The sequence below is a fragment of the Hemiscyllium ocellatum genome, chromosome 21 (genome assembly GCF_020745735.1).
Source record: "Hemiscyllium ocellatum isolate sHemOce1 chromosome 21, sHemOce1.pat.X.cur, whole genome shotgun sequence".
Taxonomy (NCBI): domain Eukaryota; kingdom Metazoa; phylum Chordata; class Chondrichthyes; order Orectolobiformes; family Hemiscylliidae; genus Hemiscyllium; species Hemiscyllium ocellatum.
In genome coordinates, this window is record NC_083421.1 from 16583269 (window position 1) to 16605280 (window position 22012).

Genomic DNA, 22012 nt, shown 5'->3' on the forward strand with positions numbered 1-22012 from the left:
GGTCTTCACAATAGCCTCCATTGCATTGTGTGACACAATCTTACTAAGTGGGATAGAATCAGAACATATCTAGCAAACTTGGCAGCATTTTTTTCATCACAAAATGGAACAAATTAGAGGAAACATACAACACCATCAACAATATCCTGACAGGCATCAAATTCACAAAAGAGGAGGAGAACGACGACAGACTCCCATTCCTAGTTGGAACAGTTGAGTGTACAGTTAACCAGCGTCTACAGAAAAACAACAAACACAGACCAAATACATAACTTCAGAAGCAATCATCCCAACACCCACAAACAGAGCTGCATCAAGACATTATTTCAATGAGCTACATCACACTGCAGCACCCAAGAACTACAAAAAGGAGAAAAAAATTCTATACAACATTTTCAAGAAAAATGTGTATCCAATAAACACAATCCGCTGATTCCACAGAAACAAACAGACACAACACAACCAATAAGTATAGCCACATTACCTTACATCAAAGACATATCAGAAATGACTTCCAGACTACTCAGACCCCTTGGCATCATGTAGCCCACAAAACTACCAACACACTTAAACAGTGACGAATGAACCTAAAGGATCCATTAGATATTACCAGCAAAACTAGCATCATTTACAAGATACCATGCAAGAACTACAAAACACTACATTGGACAAACTAGCAGGAAACCTGCCACCAGGATGCATGAACACCAACTGGCCACCAAAAGACATGAACCACTATCACTAGTTTATATACATAAAGACACCACTTTGACTGGGACAATGCACACATCCTAGTACATGCGAAACAAAGACATGCACGAGAATTCTTAGAGGCATGGCATTCTAACCAGAATTCCATCTATAAACACATCGATTGAGACCCTATTGACCTTTCCTTGGAAAAGAGAATCGGAAATGTCATGACCCACCTTAAGAAACCAAGAGCTAGAAAGAGAGTTGGGGCATACCACCAGTGCTTTACCAAGACTCTCACTGTTATCTAGTATGGTGATGAACTATCTGAAAACAAACCTTCAAGCTTGGCAGGCTAACTTACATACTTAAAACTAGGCATCTTTGAGGTGCTATGAGACATTAACATTGTGGAATTGTAAACAATCACAATCTAACTTCATGGTCTCACATTTCCTCTACCCTGTATCAAACTGGGCTGCAAGAGAGAATGCCAGGAGCAGATCAGGCATACCTAAACATGAGAAAAGAGAATCACATAAATGATAAGCAGTAGCAACATGCTACAGAGATAAGCTAGCAGACTGGATCAAAGCTCTGCAGAATTATCACATCTACTTGTAAGTAGTGGTGGACAATTCAACTCATAATTACTGGAGGAGGTTTCATGAACATCCCATTCTTAATGGTGAAGGAGCCCAGCACGAGTGCAAAAGACAAGACTGAAATATTTGCAAACATCTTCAGCCAGAAGTGGCAAATGTCCATTAAGATTCCTGTACAGCTGCCATTGATGCATGTCCTCAACCATTTTGATTCATTCCATGTGATATCAAGAAATGACAAGGAGTCCTAGATTCAGCAAAGACTATGGGTGCAGCAGTGGATATGTTCCAAAATTAGCTATGTTCCTAACCAAATTTTTACACTAATGCTTGAACAATGGCTTCTACTCAATAACCACCTAGGTCTGCCCTGTTCTCAAAAGGCAGGACAAAACTAATCTGGCTAGTTATTGTCCAATCAGATTGCTCTCAACCATCAGTAAAGTGATGAAAGCTGTACTCAACCGTCCTCTCCGGTCACACCTGCTCAGGAGTAACATGTTGGCTGAGGGTCCATTTGAGTTTAACAGTGTGATCATCACAACCTTACTGGTCTAAGCATGAACAAAAGAGTTGAAATCATAGATGAAGTGAAAGAAATTGCCCTTGACATCAAGGCAGCAGTTGGCCATGTGTGGCAGCAAGCAGACCAAGCAAAACTGGAGGCAATGGAAAATCCTTCCACTGCATGGACTCACACCTGGCACAAACTACAGTTTGATTCGGGATAGTCAGCATGGCTTTGTGAGGGGAGGTCATATCTCACTTGGCATATTGAATTCTTTGGGGATGTGACAAAATACATTGATGAAGGTAGAGCAGTGGATGTGGTGTACATGGATTTGATAAGGTTCCACATGGTAGGCTCATTAGGAAAGTAAGGAGACATGGGATACAGGGAAATTTGGCTGTCTGGACACACAATTGGCTGGCTCATACAGAGGGTGGTAGTAGATGGATATTCTGGATGTAAGTTTGCTCACTGAGTTGGAAAGTCCGTTTGCAGACATTTCATCACCATACTAGGTAATATCATCAGTGAATCTCTGATAAAGCACTGGTGCTATGCCCAGCTTTCTATTTGTGTATTTAGATTTTCTTGGTTTGGTGACATCATTTCCTATTCTTTTTCTCAAGGGCTGGTAAATGGGGTCTAAGTCAATGTGTTTGTTGATAGAGTTCTAGTTGGAATGCCATGCTTCTAGGAATTCTTGTGTGTGTCTCTGTTTGACTTGTCCCAGGATGGATGTGTTGTTCCAGTCAAACCGGTGTCCTTCCTTATCTGAATATAAGGATACCAGGAAGAGTGAGTCATGTCTTTTTGTTGCTAGTTGATGTTCATGTATCCTGGTGGCTAGTTTTCTGACTGTTTATTCAATGTAGTGTTTGTTACAGTTCTTGCAAGTTATTTTGTAAATGATTTTTGTTTTGCTTGTTGTCTGTATAGAGTCCTTTAAGTTCATTAGCTGCTGTTTTAGTGTGTTGGTGGGAATGTGGGCTACCATGATGCCAAGGGGTGTGAGTAGTTTTTCAGCCATTTCTGAGATGTCTTTGATGTAGGGGAGAGTGGCTAGGGTTTCTGGGCATGTTTTGTCTGCTTGTTTGGGTTTGTTGCTAAGAAATCAGCGGACTGTGTTTATTGGGTACTTTTTTGAAAAGTATAGATAGTTTTCCTCTGGTGTTTGTAGATCCTCTGTGCTGCAGTGTGTGGTGGCACACTGAAATAATGCTCTGAGAAAAGAACAGGAAATGACATCACCAACCCAGGGAAACCTGAACACATAAATAGCAAGTAGGACAAAACACCAACAGTTCACCAGAGGCTCACTGATGATGTTACCTAGTATGGTGATGAAACATCTGAAAATGAACTTTCAAATGTACACCCTGTACCTCAATCTGAGCTACAAGTCTTCTCAAAATTTGGTGGTAGTAGTTGTAAATTATTCAGCCTGGAGCTCGGTGACCAGTGGTGCTCCGCAGTTATCTGTTCTGGGACTCTGCTTTTTGTGATTTTTGTAAATGATTTGGATGACAGAGAAGAAGGGTGGGTTAGTCAGTTTGCTGATGACACAAAGATTGGTGGAGTGGTAGATAGTGTGGAGGGCTGTTGTAAGTTGCAACAGGACATTGACTGGATACAGATCTGGGTTGATTAGTGCAGATGGAGTTCAATCTGGAAAAGGTTTGAGAAGATTTGTAGCTCAGGTTGAGGTTCTGGGTGTAGGTTTGCTCGCTGAGCTGGAAGGTTTGTTTTCAGATGTTTTGTCACAATACTAGGTAAAATCTTCAGTGAGCCTCCGGATGAAGCACTGCTGGTGTAGTCCACTTTCCATTTATATGTTTGGCTTTCCTTGGATTGGTGATGTAATTTCCTGTAGTGATATCATTTCCTAAGGTGGTGTCATTTCCTGTTCTTTTTCTCAGGGGATGGTAAATGGGATCCAAGTTAATGTGTTTGTTAATAGATTTCCGGTTGGAATGCCATGCTTCTGGGAATTCTGATGGGTGTCTATGTTTGGCCTATCCTGGGATGGATGTGTTGTCAGTGAGCATACCTATATCCACAAAGTGTGAAGTGATTCATTCTGGAAGATCAAATTTGAATGCAGAATTTGAATGGATGGTTAAAGGCAGTATTCTTGGCAGTGTGGAAAGACAGAGGATCTTGGGGATCTATGTCCATAGATCCCTCAACGTTGCCACCCACATTGATTGGATAGTTAAGAAGGCTTATGGTGTGTAGGCTTTCATTAGCAGGGACTTTGAGTTTAAGAACTACTTGGTTATGCTGCAGCTCTATAGAGCCCTGGTTAGACCACACTTGTACTATCGTGTTCAGTTCTGCTTGCCTCATTATAGGAAAGATGTGGAAGCTTTAGAGAGGGCATGTTTTATGTAGGAAGGTTGAGGGACCGCAGGCTTTTCTCACTAGAGTGAAGAAGGATGAAAAGTGACTTGATAAAGGTGTACAAGATGATGAGAGGCATAGATAGAGTGAATAGTCAGAAACTTTTTTCCCAGGGCAGAAATGGCTATCACAAGGTATAGGGGAGATGTCAGAGGCAGGGTCTTTCCACAGAGAGTGGTGTGTGTGTGTGTGTGTGTGTGTGTGTGTGTGTGTCTAAGAGAGAGAGAGAAAATGTGGAGGCTGTTGAAGGAGCACTTGTGAGTGTTGGATAACTTTGTCCCACAAGGAATGATAACATGAAGGAGCCTTGGATGACAGGATGAGAGGAGCTCCTCGTTCAGTGGAAGAAGGAAGCTTACTTAAGGTTGAGGGAGCAAGGATCTGGTACAGCTTTAGAGGATTACAGTGTAACGAGGAAAGAACTCAAAAATAACTGAGGAGAGATAGGAGGGGGCATGAAAAAGCCTTGGTGGGAATTATTAAGGAAAACCCTTTTTTATACATAAGTGAGAAATAAGAGAGTGATCAGAGACAGAGTAGGGCTGATCAGGGACAGGGAAGGGAACTTGTGCCTGGAGTCTGACACAGTAGGGGTGGACCGAAATGAGTTTTTTGCTTCAGTATTCACTAGCGAGAGGGACCTTCTTTCTAGTGAGAACACCGTGGACCAGGTTAATAGGTTTGAACAGATTGATATTAAGGAAGTGGATGTGCTGGAAATTCTGGGAAGCATCAGATAGGTAAGTCCCCAGGGCATAATCAGATATGTCCAAGGTTACTACGGAAAGCGAGGAATGAGATTGCTGTGCCTCTGGCAATGATCTTTGCATCTTCGCTCTCCACAGGAGTAGTGCTGGATGATTGGAAGGAGGTGAATGTTGTTCCTCTGTTCAAGAAAGGGAATAGGGAAATCCCTGGGAATTACAGATCAGTAACTCTTACATCTGTGATAAACAATGTACTGGAAAGGATTGTGAGAGATAGGATTAATGGCTATTTGGAAGAGCATAGTTTGATTAAAGATAGTCAGCATGGCTTTGTGAGGGGCAGATCATGCCTCACAAGCCTTATTGTGTTTTGTGAGGATGTTGACGAAGGTCGAGCAGTGGATGTGGTGTAAATGGATTTCAGTCAGGCATTTGATAAGGTTTCCCATGGAAGGCTCATTCAGAAAGTTACGAGTATGGGATACAGAGAAATCTGGCTGTCTGGATACAAAATTGGCTGGCCGAGAGAAGACAGTGGGTGGTAGTGGCTGGAAAGTATTCCGCCGAGAGATCAGTGACCAGTGGTGTCCTGCAGAGATCTATTCTAGAGCTTCTGCTCTTTGTAGTTTTTTATAAATGACTTGGATGAAGAGGTGGAAGGGTGGGTTAGTAAGTTTGCCGATGACACAATGGTTGATGATGTTGTAGATAGTGTCGAGGACTATTGTAGGCATTGACAGGATGCAGAGCTAGGTTGAGAAGTGGTAGATGGAGTTCAACTTGGATAAGTACTAAGTGATTTATTCTAGAAGGTCAAATTTGAATGCTGAATACAAAGTTAAAGACAGGATTCTTGGCAGTGTGGAGGTACAGCGGAATCTTGGGGTCCATGTGTATAGGTCCCTCAAAGTTGCCACCCAAGCTGTTAGGCTTGTTAAGAAGGTGTATGATGTTTTTGGTTTTCATTAACATGGGGATTGAATCTAAGAGCTGAGGTTTTGCTACAGCTCTATAAAACCCTGAATGCGTTGGTTAGGTTGATCTTAGATTAAGATGAACACTTGGCCCAACATCGTGGGCTGGAGGGCCTGTACTGTTCTCTGTTCTCTGTCCTGTATTAACCTGGGTTCAAGCATTAACATGCTGAGAAGGTCATATTCAAAGAACCTCTGTGTTTCAGGTAAAGGAAGGCAACTTTTCACCCCATGTGCTGCAGACCAGACAAAAGAAAATAGGAATTCAATCATGGTCAAAAGGAATCAGAACTATTGAATCTCAAATCACTGCAAAACTAAAAATCATGAAAACAACTGTCAATGACCAACTATTAGAAATCTCTACCTCAATGGTTGTAACATTCAATGATCCACTCTTTGCAAGCAATTAAGATGTAAATCCATACATCTGTTTCTTTCTGTAACTCATCTTTTTTGATTCACTTCATTTTTACTCTATGTGATTTGTGTTTTGTTCCTAAGTCTTCTTACATTTAGTAATTAATTAACTCAGTCTTTGTTAAATCAAGAAAGCTCAGTTAAAGTCTGTCAACAAGGCAAGGAATTCTTATTGAAATAACCTTGTTGAAACCAAGTAAAGAGTTGGGTAAATAGTTGTGAGAAACAGTTCATCCCTGTCCATTCAGGACCTTACAAATTTGGAGTATTTTGTCATAATGAATTGAGATACTTTGCCTGGGGTCCAGTTGTAACGCTCTCAGATAACCCTTCAGCTTTCCTCTGTGTCTTTTTTGATATCTCCAAAGATTCATCAATGTGCTGTTGGTGCTGGGTCTTTATGAGCACCAATATCATTTGCTCCAACACACTCTCTCATGTATTTTCCACCTAATGCGCTCATTGGGGGGTAATCTTGTTAATCTCCTTCATTGCAACTCACTCCCCTCCCTTACCATCACCTCCAACATGTCGTGAACAATTTCATTAACATCATAGCCTTAACAGAAACTTTGTGAGGGGTGATTACTCTTTTCCTTTTATTTGAAGCTTCTTCACTTGGCTACACCTTATTACTTATTCTATCAAGACTATTGTGGTAGATATGTAGTGATTATTACCTTGGCCTAACCTCTCACCTTACCATTAACAGCGAGCACCAGTTGTGATTGGGAAGAAGAGCTTCTCACTGTTTCCTTTCATTCTATTTGCAGGGGTGACTTTTTTCTGATTGGTCATCCTCACGAATGGGTTTTCCCAGAGGATTTGGGGATTTTAGAGGCAGCTATGACCATAGCTCATGCCACCTTCATGTGTTTTGAGTGTTGCCCATATTCCTCCTTGTCCATCCTTCACTTCCTCCCCACACCATGCCTCATATGTTCCCCTAATCACTCATATCCTCTCATCTGATTTTAGATAAATTGTTTCACAATTAAGAGATGAACAGAAGTCTGTGAAAAGTGAAGTAAAAGTGAGCGCTGCTGTCAATCAGCTATAAAACATTCCTGAGAAGTGTTCCCTTTTTTTTGTTGCAGTATTCCTGGGAAGGTATCTGGATTCACCCAGAACCTATACAGACCTTTGGTTTGCTGGACCTTGGGAGCTCATCCACTCAACTGACCTTTATCCCAAAACAAGTCTTCAAGAATATGCCAGGGAAGATGAATATCCACTTGTATGGCTACAATTACACCATCTACACTCAAAGCTACCCATGCTATGGCCAACAGCAGTCTATCAGAAAGTACATTGCCACATTATTAAAGGTAGGGTATGGCTTCTTTCTCTGTCAAATGGCTTTATGTCACATTAAACCCTAACACTGCAACCACAGGAACCAGTCAGTGGCAATTCTCCTTTTTGCATTCAAATCACTCCACGAAGACTCAGTTACATTGTCTAGAATGAGCACACCCATGCCTCCCGCACACACACACTGAAATCCATTTGTATTTCTGTCTAATGCTGATTTTATGTTTCGTTATAAACTGACTACAACATTGTTCCCTACAATCTGCCATTTCATATCGAGATGCATTGCGGTGTTGATTAAATTTCAGTCTGTAATTCAGTCCCATGCACTTGTAAATCTATACATAAACCCCTTATATCTCACAGTGGCTCACCACAGGTATCTGATCTTTGTATAAACTCCTCTAGTCCTCAATTGAATTTAATCTGTAAGTCACCCCCGGCGACCTGTTATACTCTGTGTAAGCTGCCAAACTCTCTCAACATGATGTTTTCTTTCTCAGAGACAACTGACAATCTCTGTTTTCAGGGGAAAGATTTAAATACTCGCATCGAGAATCCATGCTATTTGAAAGGGTATGAGACAATGTTGACTTTGGACTCCATCTTCGGTAATCCATGCACCTCTACCCAGAGGCCATCACCATATAACGGGACTCAAAATTTTACTGTGTTTGGATCAGGAGAGCCAGCTAAATGTAGCCAAGGGCTCAAGGCGATTTTCAATTTCACAGCGTGTGGAAGGAGCACCACCTGCTCATTTGACAGAGTCTATCAACCTGCAATTCATGGGAACTTCTATGTAAGACAATTTTCATATTTTTCAACTGGCCATTCATCCTTCAACAAGGTAGTGCTGAAAGCAGATGAAAATGGTTCAGAAAAGGCCATTAGCCCTAATGAGCATGGTCTAAAATTCAATATGATCATGCCTGATTTATGACCGTAATTCCAATTCTTGTGTCAATTAACTAATCTTGAAAATCTATCAATCTCGGTCTAGAAAATACTTGACACTCTGCTCTCTGAGGTGGAGAATTTCAAAGAGTTGCAATCTCTAACTGAAGAAAGTTTCTCCTTTCTCAGTCCAAATGGTCAACCCCTTATCCTAAGACGATGGCTTGTGGTTTTGGACTGATTTAATTCTGAAGGGAATGGGGGTGGAGACAGTGGAAGGCTTACAACCTCAATACATACAGGGAAGGTACCAGAGGGTTGCAGAGTGGCAAATATGACATGCTTATTCAAAAAAAGGATGCAAAGATATTACGCAAGTCAAGGACGGTTTTCTAAAGTTTTACAAACAATAATTGGGAAAAAGTATCCCCTTCTTGGAATGGGTGAAATTAATTCCAGAAAACCAATGCAGATTCGTAACTGTATGCTTGACTAATGGCATTGATTTTGTTAATAAAATACAGAGAAATATGGAGAAGGGACTGTATTGGATGGTTTATAAGAAAGCACTTGACAAACAAAAAGGGAGGCAATGACCTAATTTTATTGTTGAATCATAGAATCCTTACAGTGTGGAAACAGGCTCTTTGGCCCAACAAGTCCACACCAACCCTCCAAAGAGTATCCCACCTAATTACAGTACATTTACACCTAACTAACATGTACATGAACATTATGGGTGCAATTTAACATGGCCAATTCATTTAACATGAACGTTTTTGGATTTTGAGGGGAAGCCCATGCAGACACAGGACGAACGTGCAAACTCCACACAGACAATCACCCAAGGCTGGAATCAATCCTGGGTCCATGCTGCTATAAGGCAGCAGTGCTAACCACTGAGCCACAATGCCACCCTAAGTAATCTAGAGAGGTAATGTTCTGATGTCCTGAGTTCAAGGCCACCACGATGGATGGTGGAATTTGAATTCAATGTTTAAAAACTTGAAGTCTAGTGATACTCATGAAACCATTGTGGTTCACTAATGCCCTTCAGAGAAAGAGATCTGTCCTTCTTATTGATTCTGACCCACATGTCCTCAGACCATTAAAACTCTGGTTCAGTCTTAACTGCTCAAAAAGATAAAGAATCAGAAGGCACTGAAACAGACTCTTCTGTCCAACCTTTCCATGATAACTGGGTTTCCTGAACTCAACTAATCCCATTTGCCTACATTTGGCCCCATATCACTCTAAACCTTTCCTAACCATGAACCTGCCCAAACATCTTTTAACTATTGTAATTGTACCCACCTCTACCAGTTCCTCAGGCAGCTCATTCCATATATGCACCACCTTCAAGTCCCTTTTATGTCTTTCCTCTCTCACACTTAAACCTTTGCCCTCTAACTTTGGAAAATAACTCAGTTATTCAACTTATCTATGCCCCTCATGATTTTATAAACCCTCAGCCTCCTCTGCTCCAGAGGATAAAGGTAAAAACAATGACTGCAGATGCTGGAAACCAGATTCTGGATCAGTGGTGCTGGAAGAGCACAGCAGTTCAGGCAGCATCCGACGTGCAGTGAAATCGACATTTTGGGCAAAATCCTGATGAAGGGCTTTTGCCCGAAACGTCGATTTCGCTGCTCGTTGGATGCTGCCTGAACTGCTGTGCTCTTCCAGCACCACTGATCCAGAGGATAAAGGCCAAGCCTATCCAGCCTTTCTTTGTTAAACAAACATTCCAGTCTTGGTAACATCCTTGTAAATCTTTTTTACACCATTTCCAGTTTAATAATATCCTTCCAATAGGAGGGCGACCAGAATTGGATTCAGTACTCCAAATGTGGCTTTACCAATATCTTGTACAGCTCTCACATGACGTCCCAACTCCTGTGCTCAATGCCCTGACTGATAAAGACAAGCGTGCCAAAAGCCTTCTTCACCGCACTGTATACCTGTCACAACATTTTCAAGGAATTATGTACCTGCACCCCTGCGTCTCTTTATTCGATAACATTCCCCAGGGCCCTTTCATTAAATGTGTAAGTCCTGCTTTGGTTACCAAAACACAATATCTCACATTTACCTGAATTGAACTCCATCTGCTATGCTTTGTCCCACTGACCCAGTTGATCAAGATCCTGTTGTATTCTGAGATAACCTTCTTCGCTGTCCACTATACTACCAAACTTGCACAAACCATGCCTCCTCTATTCTCATCCAAATAGTTTACATAAATGACAAACAACAGTGGACCTAGCACCAATCTTTGTGTCACACAGTTGGTCACAGGCCTCCAGTTTAAACAGCATTCTCGGTCTCCTACCATCAACCAATTTTGAATCCAATTGGCTAGCTGTCCCTGATCCCATTTGATCTAACTTTCCTGACAATTCTGCCAAGTGGAATGTTGAAGGCCTTGCTAAAGTCCACACAGACAACATCTCCCATTCTGCCTTCATCTATTTTCCAAGACACCTCTTCAAACACTCAATCAAGTTTATGAGCCATGTTTTCTCATGCACAAAGCTGTGCTGACTATTGCTAATCAGTCCTTGTCTTTCCAAATGCAAGTAGATCCTGTCTATCAGAATTCCTTTCAACAACTTATCCACACTGATGTTAGGCTCACCAGTCTGTTGTTCCCTGGCCTTTCCTTCCATCCTTCCAGCATCTCACTTGTGGCTATCGATGATATAAATACATCTGCTGGCAGTCCTGCAATTTCTTTCCTATCTTCCCACAATGTTCTGGGATACACTTGATCAGGTCCTGGGGATTTATCCATTTTTATCTATTTTAAAACCTAAAGCACCTCCTCCTCTGTAAAGCAAACTTATCAAGACTTTGCTATTTATTTTCCCAAGTCCCCTAACCTCCATGTCTTTCTCCACAGTAAACACTGACACAAAAAGTTTGTATAAAACGTCAACCACCTCCTGTTGTTCCACACATAGAAATCCTCATTGATCTTTAAGAGGCCCTATTCGCTCCCTCGTTACTCTTTTGCTCTAAATATATTTGGAAAATCTTTTTGGATTCTCCTTTATCCTATCTGCCAAAGCTATCTCATGTCCCCTTTTTGCTCTCCTGATTTCCCTCTTGAAGGGATTCACTTGATACCAGCTGTCTATTACTGATATACAACTCCTTCTTTCTCTTGACCAGAGCTTCAATTTCTCTAGTCATTGAGTGTTCTCTACTCCTTCCAGCCTTGTCCTTCACACTAATAGAAACATGTTGACACTGAACTCTCATTATCTCACTTTTAAAAGTCTCCCATTTGCCAGACCTGCGAATTACTGCAAATTTACCTGCGAATAGCCGCTCCCAGTCAACTTTTGTTAGTTTCTGTCAATACCATCAAAATTGGCCTTGCCCCGATTTAGAACTTCAACTTATGGAGCAGACATATCTTTTTCCATAAGTATTTTAAAACTAATAGGATTATGGTCAATGGTCCCGAAGTGCTCCCGCACTAACACCTCAGTCACGTGCCCTGCCTTATTTTCCAAAAGAAGATCAAGTTTGGCCCCTTCTGTAGTAGGACCTTCCACATCTTGTTGAGAAAGTTTTCTTAAACATGCTTAACAAAATCCTCCCCATCCAAGCCCTTATCATTATGGTAGTCCCAGTCTATGTTTGGAAAGTTAAAATCCCGTAATATTACAATTATTCTTAGAGCAATCCGCAATCTCTCCATATATTGCTCCTCAATTTCCTGCTGATTAATGGAGGACTGATAGTACAATCCCATCAAAGTGATCATATTCTTCTTATTTCTCAGTTCCATCCATGTAGCTTCACTGGACATCCCTTTCTAAGTACTACCATGATTAGATTAGATTACTTACAGTGTGGAAACAGGCCCTTCGGCCCAACAAGTCCACACCGACCCGCCGAAGCGCAACCCACCCATACCCCTACATTTACCCCTTACCTAACACTACTGACAATTTAGCACGGCCAATTCACCTGACCCGCACATCTTTGGGCTGTGGGAGGAAACCCACGCAGACACGGGGAGAACGTGCAAACTCCACACAGTCAGTCGCCTGAGTCAGGAATTGAACCCGGGTCTCAGGCGCTGTGAGACAGCAGTGCTAACCACTGTGCCACCGTGCCGCCCAATGTTTTCTCAAATCAAAAACGTCACTCCCCCTCCTCTCTTGCCTCCCTTTCTTTCCTTCTCTATAACATCTGTACCTTGGAACATTGAGCTACTGGTCCAGTTCCTCCCTCAGCCATGTTTCTATGATATCCCAGTCATTTTCCTCCATCTATGCCCTGAGTTCATCTGCCTTGTTTGCCAGGTCTCTTGCATTGAAATAAATGCAGTTTAATTCATTACTCCTCCCTTGTTCCCTGTGTTTTTACCCATCGTGCCTGTTGAATGTGCTCTCTTAACTTCTGTACCAGCCTCAACCTTCTCTCTTGGCTCACTACTGTTTAGTGTCCCACCTTCCTGCCAGACTAGTTAAAAATCAGCTGAGTAGCTCAAGCAAATCTCCCTGCCAGGATATTGGACCCCATTCAATTCAAGTGCAATCTGTCCCTCTTTTACAGGTCACCTCCGTCCCAGAAGAAATCCCTGCCCCTGCACCAGCTCCTCAGCCACACATTCATTTGCCCTATTCCTACTCTCACTAGCAAGTGGTACCATGACTAATCCGGAGATTACTACCCTTGAGATCCAGCCTAACTGCCTATATTCATTCTGCAGGTTATCTTTCTCTACCTATGTCATACACATAATGGGCCTCTCACTGCTCATAGAGTCATAGAGATGTACAGCACGGAAACAGATCCTTCGGTCCAACTTGTCCACGCCAACCAGACAGCACAACCCAATCTAGTTCTACCTGCCAGCACCCGGCCCATATCCCTCCAAACCCTTCCTATTCATATACCCATCCAGATGTCTTTTAAATGTTGCAATTGTACCAGCCTCCTCCACTTCCTCTGGCACCTCCAGAGATTCCTAACCCTGGCACCAGGAGACACATACTATCCTAGGGCTTCTCTTTGTCCGTGCCCTTGACTGGAGACCCTGATCACAACTGTTTGCTGGAATTTGCCATACCCAGCTTTAAAGAAGAGCCAGCTGTGCTGTCAAAGACCTGGGTGTCGCTGCTATTTTCCCCTGAGGGCGTATCCCCCCCCCCAAACAGTCTACAAAACAGTATATTTGTTTGAGAAGGGGATAACTCAGGAGACTCCTGCACTATTTGCCTACCTCTACTGGCAGTCACCCATCTACCTAACTGAACCTGAGGTGTGACCACCTCCCTGAAGTTGCTATTGCTTTCTCTGCCTCCCGTACGCTCCTCAGTGCTTCCAACATCTGCTCCAACTGATCATATGGTCTGAGAGGAGCTGCGATCGGACATAATTCCTGCAGGTATGGTTGCAAGGAAATTTTGACTGCTCCCTGATCTCTCACACCTGACAGGAGGAGTCTATCATTTCACTCACTGCCTTCTCTGGCCCTTTAACAACTAGCAGATTTAGGGGAAAAAAGGATCTTAACTTACCCTTACCTTGTTGCTGCTCATCCGCCTCAACAAAGCCTAATATTCAACTGGGCCCGCTTTTAGATTTAACCAGCAGCAACTTGACCATAAAAAAGCCCCTTGCAGAATTAGCCGGAACAAAACACAACAAAGTCTCCCTTCCCCACTCACCTAAAATTCTGACTCTTAGTTGAACTCTCAGCATTTTCATGCTCTTGCATTTCTCACTCTGTGCTGGGAGCACTTCAGGACTTGCTTTAATATTCTAAGGCCTGCCCTGCTTTACGAGCCACTGTATTTAATTAGGTTAATTAGCTATAGCACCAGGAGAGTTTATTTAAATTTTCCTTAGGCCTGAAAGGCAAAGAAAAACTTTTAATGTCTACCCTTCCCTGACCTGCAATTTTAGTTTTAAGAAGGCAAAGGATTAAGATTCATAAAAAATCTAAATAATTATGGAAGTCAGAAACTAAAACAGAATTTGCTTGAAAAACTCAGCAGGTCTGGCAGCATCTGTAGAGTGAAATCAGAGTTACCATTTCCAGTGACCTCCTTCAGAAGATGAGGATTTAAACTCTTAAACTCTCATGTTTAGCTCACCTTCCAGAACTTTCATTCTCTTGCAGTTCGCACTCCGAACTGTTCTCTGGTAAGGCCTTACAAGTCACTCAGATGTAACAAATTATGAAAAGAAACCCTCAACAAAACGAAACAGGACAGATTACGGGGCATCAATCCAGGTACCAGAAACAACATCACCAATATCAACTTTGCTCACTCTGCAATGTTTCCCTTATAAGATCTGAGGACCTGAGCCAACATTGGGAGAGCTGTCTCACAGACTAGTCAAGCAACAGCCCGACATTGTCACACTCACTGGATCATACCTTACTGACAACATGGCAGGCACCATGATCCTTGGCTATGCCATGTTTAATCAGCAGGACAGATGCAGCAAAGTTGGCAGTAGAATGGCATATAATCACGTTAGACATGATCAAGGAAACGTTCTGGTGATGACAATACATTGATAATTTGGTACAACACGTGGAAGAAGCATTGAAGGTGGCAAGGGTGTAGAATGTTCTTTGGTTACAGAACTTCAGTGTCCATCACTAACATTGGCTTGGCAGCAGTAATACTGATCAAACTGATTCAATCTGAAAGGACATTGCTGCCAGACTGGGTCTGCAGCAGGTGATGAGGGAATTAAGAAACCTGACCTCATCCTTGTCAGTCTGCATGCCACAGATGCATCTGTCCATGAAAGAATCAGGTATGAATGAGTACCGCACAGTCTTTGTGGAGATAAAGTCCCACCTTACATGAAGAATACCCTCTGTCATGTTATGTGGCACAATCATTACGCTAAGTGGGATAGACCTTGGACCAATCTAATAGCTCAAAGCTGGGCAACTATTCCAACATAATCGGTAAACTCATAGTCAGGAATATCCCCAACTGTGCTGAAAATGTGTTGCTGGAAAAGCGCAGCAGTTCAGGCAGCATCCAAGGAGCAGGAGAGTCAACGTTTCAGGCATGAGCCCTTCTTCAGGAATGAGGAAAGTGTATCCAGCAGGCTAAGATAAAAGGTAGGGAGGAGGGACTTGGGGGAGGGGCGTTAGGTGGAAGGAGGTCAAGGTGAGGGTGATAGGCCGGAGTGGAGGTGGGGGCGGAGAGGTCAGGAAGAAGATTGCAGGTTAGGAAGGTGGTGCTGAATTCGAGGGATTAGATTGAGACAAGCTGGGGGGAGGAGAAATGAGGAAACTGGAGAAATCTGAGTTCATCCCTTGTGGTTGGAGGGTTCCTAGGTGGAAGATGAGGCATTCTTCCTCCAGCCATCATGTTGCTATGGTCTGGCGATGGAGAAGTCCAAGGACCTGCATGTCCTTGGTGGAGTGGGAGGGGGAGTAGAAGTGTTGAACCATTGGGTGGTTGGGTTGGTTGGTCCGGGACCTCTTCAGGAATGAGGAAAGTGTGTCCAGCAGGCTAAGATAAAAGGTAGGGAGGAGGGACTTGGGGGAGGGGCGTTGGAAATGTGATAGGTGGAACGAAGTCAAGGTGAGGGTGATAGGCCGGAGTGGAGGTGGGGGCGGAGAGGTCAGGAAGAAAATTGCAGGTTAGGAAGGTGGTGCTGAGTTCGAGGGATTAGACTGAGACAAGGTGGGGGGAGGGGAAATGAGGAAACTGGAGAAATCTGAGTTCATCCCTTGTGGTTGGAGGGTTCCTAGGTGGAAGATGAGGCACTCTCCCTCCAGCCGTCGTGCCGCTATGGTCTGGCGATGGAGGAGTCCAAGGACCTGCATGTCCTTGGTGGAGTGGGAGGGGGAGTTGAAGTGTTGTGGAAAATCCCCTACTGTACCAATTACCAAGCCAGGTTCAACAGAGATTGCAGGAAGCTACTCCAGAAGCAGCATGAGGCTTACCTAAAAATGAAATGCCAACTTGGTAAAGTTAATTCCATAGCCAACTGATAAGTTCTAAGCAAAGAAGGTTACCTTGGATTACAATCTGATCTTGATCAGATCTTGATCAATGCATGAAGGAATGGCAGATGGAGTATAATTAAAATAAATATGAGGTGTTGCATTTTGGAAAGACAAATCAGGGCAAGACTTATACACTTAATGGTAAGGTCCTGGGCGTGTTACTGGACAAAGTGATCTTGGAGTGCAGGTTCATAGCTCCTTGAAAGTGCAATCGCAGGAAAATAGGATAGTTAAGAAGGCCTTTTGCCTTTATTGATCAGTGCATTGAGTATAGGAGTTGGGAGGTCATGTTGTGGCTATACAGTACATTGATAAGGCTACTATTGGATTACTGCATGCAATTCTGATCTCCCTACTCTAGGAAGGATGTCATGAAACTTGAAAGGGTTCAGAAAAATTACAAGGATGTTGCCAGGGTTTGAGGGTTTGAGCTATAGGGAGAGGCTAAATAGACTGGGGCTGCTTTCCCTGGAGCATTGGAGGCTGAAAGGTGACCTTAAAAAGATTTATAAAATCATGAGGGGCATGGATAGGGTAAAGAGACATGGTCTTTTTCCCCGTGATGGGAGAGTCCAAAACTAGAAGACATTGGTTTAAGGTGAAAGGGGAAAAGATTTAAAAGGGACAGAATGGGAAACTTTTTCATGCAGAACGTGATGCGTGTTTGGAATGAGCTGCCAGAGGAAGTGGTGTCGGCTGGTACACTGGGCACATTTAAAAGGCATCTGGATGGGTATATGAACAGACAAGGTTTGGAGGGATATGGGTCAAATTCTGGCAAATGAGACTAGATTTATTTAGGATATCTGGTTGGCAATTATGAGTTGGACCAAAGGGTTTGTTTCCATGCTTTACATCTCTATGACTCTCTGACGCTGCTGTCCTGCTGCATCCAGTTGTGATTGTTGGACAATTAACTCACTGGAGGAGGTGGTCCCACAGACATCTTCATCCTCAACGATAAGGGAGCCAAGACATCAGTGTAAAAGATAAGGCTGAAGCAGTCTCAACAATCTGCAGCCAGAATACTGGGCCTCTTCAGAGGTTCCCATTATCACAGATACCAGTTTTAAATCAATTTGATTAAATTTTCATAATATCAAGAAATAGCTGAAACAATTGCATGTTTCAAAGGCTGCAGGCCCTGACAATTTTCCAGCAATCGTACTGAAGACTTGTGCTGCAGAACTTGCTGCTCTCCCAGCCAAGCTATAATGTTGGCATCTACCCAGCAACTCGTGTCTTGTGGATGATCAAAGCAAAGACAATTGTGATTGCATTGATATTACAGTCAACATAAATCACAGGAAATGACGCATTCATAGTGACAAGTATGGTTGCAGTCAGTTTAAAAGATGTTGGCAAGCAGGGAAACTGGCAACTTACTGTCATGGTAACCGACAGGCAACGTTACCATCAATTTAACCCTCAATGTTACAATAATAGTGAATGGGTGGCATGGTAGCTCAATGGTTAGCTATGCTACCTCATGGGATTTGGATTCGATTTCAGCCTCGGGTGACTGTCCATGTGGAGTTTGCATGTTGTCCCCATGTCTACATGGGTTTGCTCCGGTTTCCTCCCACAGTCCAAAGATGTTCAGGTTAAGTGATTTGGCCATGCTAAATTGCCCATGGTGTTCAGGGATGTGTGGGTGGGGTGCATTACTTTTCAGAGGGTTGGTGTGGACTTTTGGGCTGAAGGGCCTGTTTCCTTACTGCAGGGGTTCTATATTCTATATACAGTTAATTTACATACAAAATAAATCACAGGTAGTCTCACACCAAGTGTAACACAGCTCCGTAAAATCTTTTCACATGGGGAGGGCCACATCTCAATTTTAAGATGAGGCCTGGGATCCAGTGGATGTGTACACACCCCTCTCTCCTCCACATACACTCTTTCACTCCAAAATTTCTCATTCTTTCCCACACACATTCTCTCCTTCATTCCCTCCCATGCACATTCTCTCTCACACCCTCTCACACATACCTCTCTCTTCCTCACTTCCTACCACACACACACTCTCTCCCTCACTCCTTCCCACACACACTGCTAAATTGCTCATAGTGTTAGAGGGAAATGGGACTGGGTGGGTTACTCTTCGAAGGGTTACTGTGGACTTGTTGGGCTGAAGGGCCTGTTTCCACATTGTAGGGGATCTAATCTAATCCTATTGTTAATTCTACCTGACACTAGCTCGACCAAAGGCAGGAATGACAGTCATCTACCTCAGTCAACAGATAGGCAGCAGTAGTCACATTAATGAAAATACATTTTGTTTAAAGGAGGAGGCATATTATATTGTTATATTGTTCATAAAGATCTCAATTAAATGGATTTTAATGGGACGGGATTGCACTTTGATGAGAGATTGAGTAAATTACGTCTAAATTCTCTGGAGTCTGGAGGACTGGTAATGATCTTACAGCGATGTACAAGATTTGTGAAGAGCATGGGATGGCCGACAGTAACGGCTCATGCCTCCTGGGTACAGTCCCAGGGTAAGGGCCTGATCATTTCAGACTGAGAGAGATTGAAATTACTCTATTCAAATCTTTTGAATTCTCTATCCCAGAAGATTGTGGATGTTGCAGTATTGAATACAGTTAGTGCTGGGACAGGCAGTACTTTTGGTCTCTCAGGCAATCCAAGGATATGAGGAGCAGGCAGAAAAAGTGCAGCAAAACCCCCAGATCAGCCATGATTGTATTAAATAGTGGAGCAGGCTCAATGGGCCAAATCATCTCTACATACTGCAATTTCCCATGTTCCTCATTGGAGGTGGAGAGCGGGGGTTCACATTCATTGCTTTACTGTGGCCATGTGTTGAACTACACAACCAGTCCACCAGCCCCATGGAGAGAACATTTGATGGGTGAGGCGAAGGCCTACTGATATTATCACTGGAGTGTTAACCCAGAGACCCAGGTATTGCCAGAGACCCTGGGGACCTGGGTATGATTCCCACCAGGGCAAATAATGGAATTTGCATTCAATTTTTCAAAATCTGATTTAAGAGTCTAATGATGATCATGAAACAGTTGTCAATTGCTGGGAAAATCCTTGACAATCTAATGACCTTCAGGGAGGGAAACTGCCAGCCTTACCTGTTAGAGACAAAAAAATCCTGCAGATGCTGGAATCCAAGGTAGACAAGCAGGAGGCTGGAGGAACACAATAAGGAAGGCAGCATCAGGAGGTGAAGAAGTCAATGTTTTAGGTGCAACCCTTCTTCAGGTCTAGGAGTGGGTGTAAGGGGGAACTGCAGGTAAAGGGGGTACTGCACAGGGCTGTGTGGTGGGGGTTGGTGAAGACAGGTAAGCGTACAACCTGAGTGATCAAGAGGAGGAATGAATCCGGTTGGTGGCAGGGAGGAAGGGTCAATAAGAGGAATGGAAGGGAGGGTGAAGGGCTGAGAAGGGAGTTGGGTGATGGGAAGGGAGATTCCTTGAAACTGGAGAACTTAGTGTTGAGCCCTTCCAGTTGTAGTCTGCCCAGGCAAATATTGAGAGATAGTTCCTCCAATTCGCAGTGTGATTCATTGTGGCAATGGAGGATGGTCATGTCAGAAAGAAAGTGGGAAGGGGAATTAAAATGGGCAGTGGCTGGGAAGTCAGGTCAGCTCCTGCAGTCCCAGCTGAGACGCTCAGTGGAACATTCCCTTAATTTACCTTTGGTCTCACTGATGTAGGGAAGACCACATCAGGAGCACTGAATGCCCTAAACTAGGTTGGAAGAGACTGTTTGGGGCCCTTGATAGAGCTGACGGGGGTAGGGTACTGGCAGGATTTGCATTTTTTCAAGTTTCAGGGGTAGGTATCTTGGGGTGGGTGCGGGGGTGTTGGTGGGGAGAGTGGCATGAACCAAGGGTTGGGCTAAGGGAATGCCTTGCGGGAGGTGGAGAGGGATGGAGAGAGGAAGATGATCTTGGTGGTATGGTCAAGTTGGAGTTGACGGAAATGTGTAAGAATGATGCATTAGATGCAGAGAGTGCTGGGGCGGTAGGTGAGGACAAGTCTTTATTGTGTTTAAAGGGTGTTGGTTTAGAGCACTGGAACAGGGAATGGAGGTGGTGAGGTAGAGGGCTATCTGGATAACAGAAAGGGGATGAGCACATTGTCCAAAATAGGTGGACATTTGGGATGCTCGGGAATGGAATGTCGCCTCATCTGAGGAGATGCGGTGGACACAGAGGAATTAAGAGAATAGGATGGAGTTTTTGCAGAATACAGGGTGGGAGGAGATATAGTCGAGGTACTTGTGAGAGTCTGCGGGTTTAAAATAAATGCCCGTCTGGAGACGATTGCCAGAGATAGAAACAGAGAGGTCAAGAAAGAAGAGGAAGGTATCCAAGGTAGACCAAATAAATTTGAGGGTAGGGTGCAAGTTGTAGGCTGCTCCAGTTCAGCCTGGGTGCAAGACACTGCACTGATGCAATCATCGATGTAACGGTGGAGGAGTTAGGGCACAGTGTTTGTGTAGGCACTGTTCGATATAGCCAACAAAGAGGCAGGCATAGCTGAGACCAATCCAAGTGCCCATGGCCACCCCTCGGATCTGAAGGAAATACGAGGAGTTAAACAAAAATTTGTTAAGAATGAGGACTAGCTCAGCAAGGTGGAGGAGGGTATTGGTGGAAGGGAACTGGATGGGTCTGTTGGAGAGGAAGAAGTGGAGGGCTTGGGGGCCATCCTTGTGCGGTATGAACATGTATAAAGGTTGCATGCCCACAGTGAAGATAAAGTGCTGGGGGCCGGGAAACTGGAAGTTACAGAAAAGGTGGAGGGCGTGGTTGGTGTCACGGATGTAAGTGGGAGATATCTGAAACAAGGGGGAGAGGATGGAGTTGAGATAGGACAAGATGAGTTCAGTGGGGCAGCAGCATGCAAAGGCAGTGGGTCAGCTGGAGTGGTTGCGTTTGTGGATCCTGGTGCATCAGGTAGAACCAAACAATGCAAGGCTGGGGGACTATGGAATTGGAGGCAGTGGAGGGGAGATCATCAGAGGTAATGAGGGCAAGTGCGAGTGAAATATGGCCTGATGGGTCACGGTGGAGTTATGGTCAATGAGGAGATAGGACGTGGTGTCAGAGAGTTGGCGTCCGGTCTCTGAGATATAGAAGTCCGTTCTCCAGACTACCACCTTTCACTGCTAATGCCATTGTCATTGGATTGAATGGTAAACCGGGGATTCATGAGGAGAGAGTGGAGCGCTGCACGTTCGAAGGGGGTGAGGTTGGAGTGGGTTGGAGAAATGCAGGTGGCCGATTTCACACTGGCAGTCAAGCAATGAAGAGGTCTAGGGCAGGGTACAAGGCCAGTGGGGGATGACCAGCTGGATGGGGAAGGTTGGAGGCAGGAGAAGGGTCCTCAGAGGGAGTTTGGGAGTTTTTGTCAATTAAGAAGGCAATGAGGGGGAGGCAGCAAAAGAAGAACTCCACATTATGGCGAGTGATTTTCCCGCTTCTGTCATCCAGACAG

At 43.8% G+C, this 22012-nt stretch overlaps 1 protein-coding gene across 1 annotated transcript in view; it reads left to right on the forward strand.

Annotated features, from left to right (window-relative positions):
- Window positions 1-22012, forward strand: part of LOC132826025 (ectonucleoside triphosphate diphosphohydrolase 8-like) — an 88206-nt gene that overhangs the window by 42761 nt on the left and 23433 nt on the right. The window contains exon 5 of the mRNA XM_060841746.1: window positions 7408-7638. Within this exon, the coding sequence (XP_060697729.1) occupies window positions 7408-7638 (231 nt within the window). The remainder of the gene's footprint in view (window positions 1-7407; window positions 7639-22012) is intronic.